Source organism: Perkinsus marinus (genome assembly GCF_000006405.1).
Source record: "Perkinsus marinus ATCC 50983 genomic scaffold scf_1104296974046, whole genome shotgun sequence".
NCBI classification, from domain to species: domain Eukaryota; phylum Perkinsozoa; order Perkinsida; family Perkinsidae; genus Perkinsus; species Perkinsus marinus.
In genome coordinates, this window is record NW_003201245.1 from 1 (window position 1) to 1,215 (window position 1,215).

Genomic DNA, 1,215 nt, shown 5'->3' on the forward strand with positions numbered 1-1,215 from the left:
TGGTGCAAACCACCCTTCCGGGATTCGAAGACATCCAGCGAGCCCCTTGTGGGGAGGGTCCTAATTTGGGCGAGCGAACATAAAACCTACAACTACAGCTTATGGCAGCCGACAATGCTTACAACTATCTCAGCTCTGAACCGATAGATTATTTCCATTTTTTCCATACGAGTCTGGCTATGGTAAGAGATGCCAATTCCCTGTAGATCACAGCTCTTGGGGCACCCTAGCGTTTACAATAACTCAGAAAAGCTATTCGTGCGACGTCTCCTACCTTGTCCACTCGTCACCTTTTATGTCTCTTAGGAAATTAACTATTCGTGCCACGTCTCCTGCCTTGTCCACTCGTCACCTTTTACGTCTCTTAGGAAATGAATCACAATTCGAGCAAATGCACGTGCACTGTCATCTTTTGTAGACCTTAGGTTGTGTAGACCTTTGGAACACTTGCTTTCTTGGTCGCTTGACATTCCTTAAACTAGGCCTTGGTTGGCTCGCCTATAGCCGTGTCGATTGGATAATCGATCCAGGTGTCACGTCACCTTCTGCGTGTCACGACCTTGGAACTCGCTAACGAGTCGCTAACGTGTCGTTACGACTTAGTCCGATCTGGATTCACTCTGGCTTGATCCTTGGCTGTTCTAGTCGACCTTTGACTGAAAACAAGCCTTGTGTTCTTGAAGTTCGCCGAAGTATCAGCAACGATCTTGGTCACTTGTAGCTCTGCAACGCGTAGACCTACATTTCTGGTAGCAGCTCCTTGTTTGCTATCACTTCGACGACCTCTTTCCCAAGCCTGGTTATCTGGTTCTGTTGTCAAGACCGACCTCTTCCTGCCTTGGTACTCTGTTCTCTATGTCTGCTTCTAGCACTGGTAACTTCCACAAGAAGGATCTGGCCATAGTCGAGGAAACGGCGAAGGCTGACGCTGAGGAGGCCCAAATGGGCGCCGAGGCAGCAGCCCTCCATACTCGACTGGCCCTGGAGCACGCCAAAGACTACAACGATCTCTGTGACCTTCTGTCTGTGAGGGCTGAAGCTGGCTCTGCGGCCGCCACTACGGCTATCGGCAACGGTAGTCGTAAGGAGGAGGTTCGCATCAGCTTGCAGATGCCCGAACGGTATAACGGTACGACTGACTTTAGTGCTTGGTTACGTCGGTACGAGAACACTGCCAACGCCGCCGGTGGAGCTCTGGTACTAAGGCGGCCCGCC

General features: G+C 51.0%; 1 protein-coding gene across 1 annotated transcript; it reads left to right on the top strand.

Moving 5' to 3' along the window:
* Positions 1-855: 855 nt before the first annotated feature.
* Positions 856-1,197, top strand: Pmar_PMAR023915 (hypothetical protein; the record flags this gene model as incomplete). Its single annotated transcript, XM_002765954.1, has 1 exon — positions 856-1,197. A coding segment is annotated over one exon (342 nt), but the record flags the coding sequence as incomplete, so codon positions are not given.
* Between the last annotated feature and the right edge of the window lie 18 nt (positions 1,198-1,215).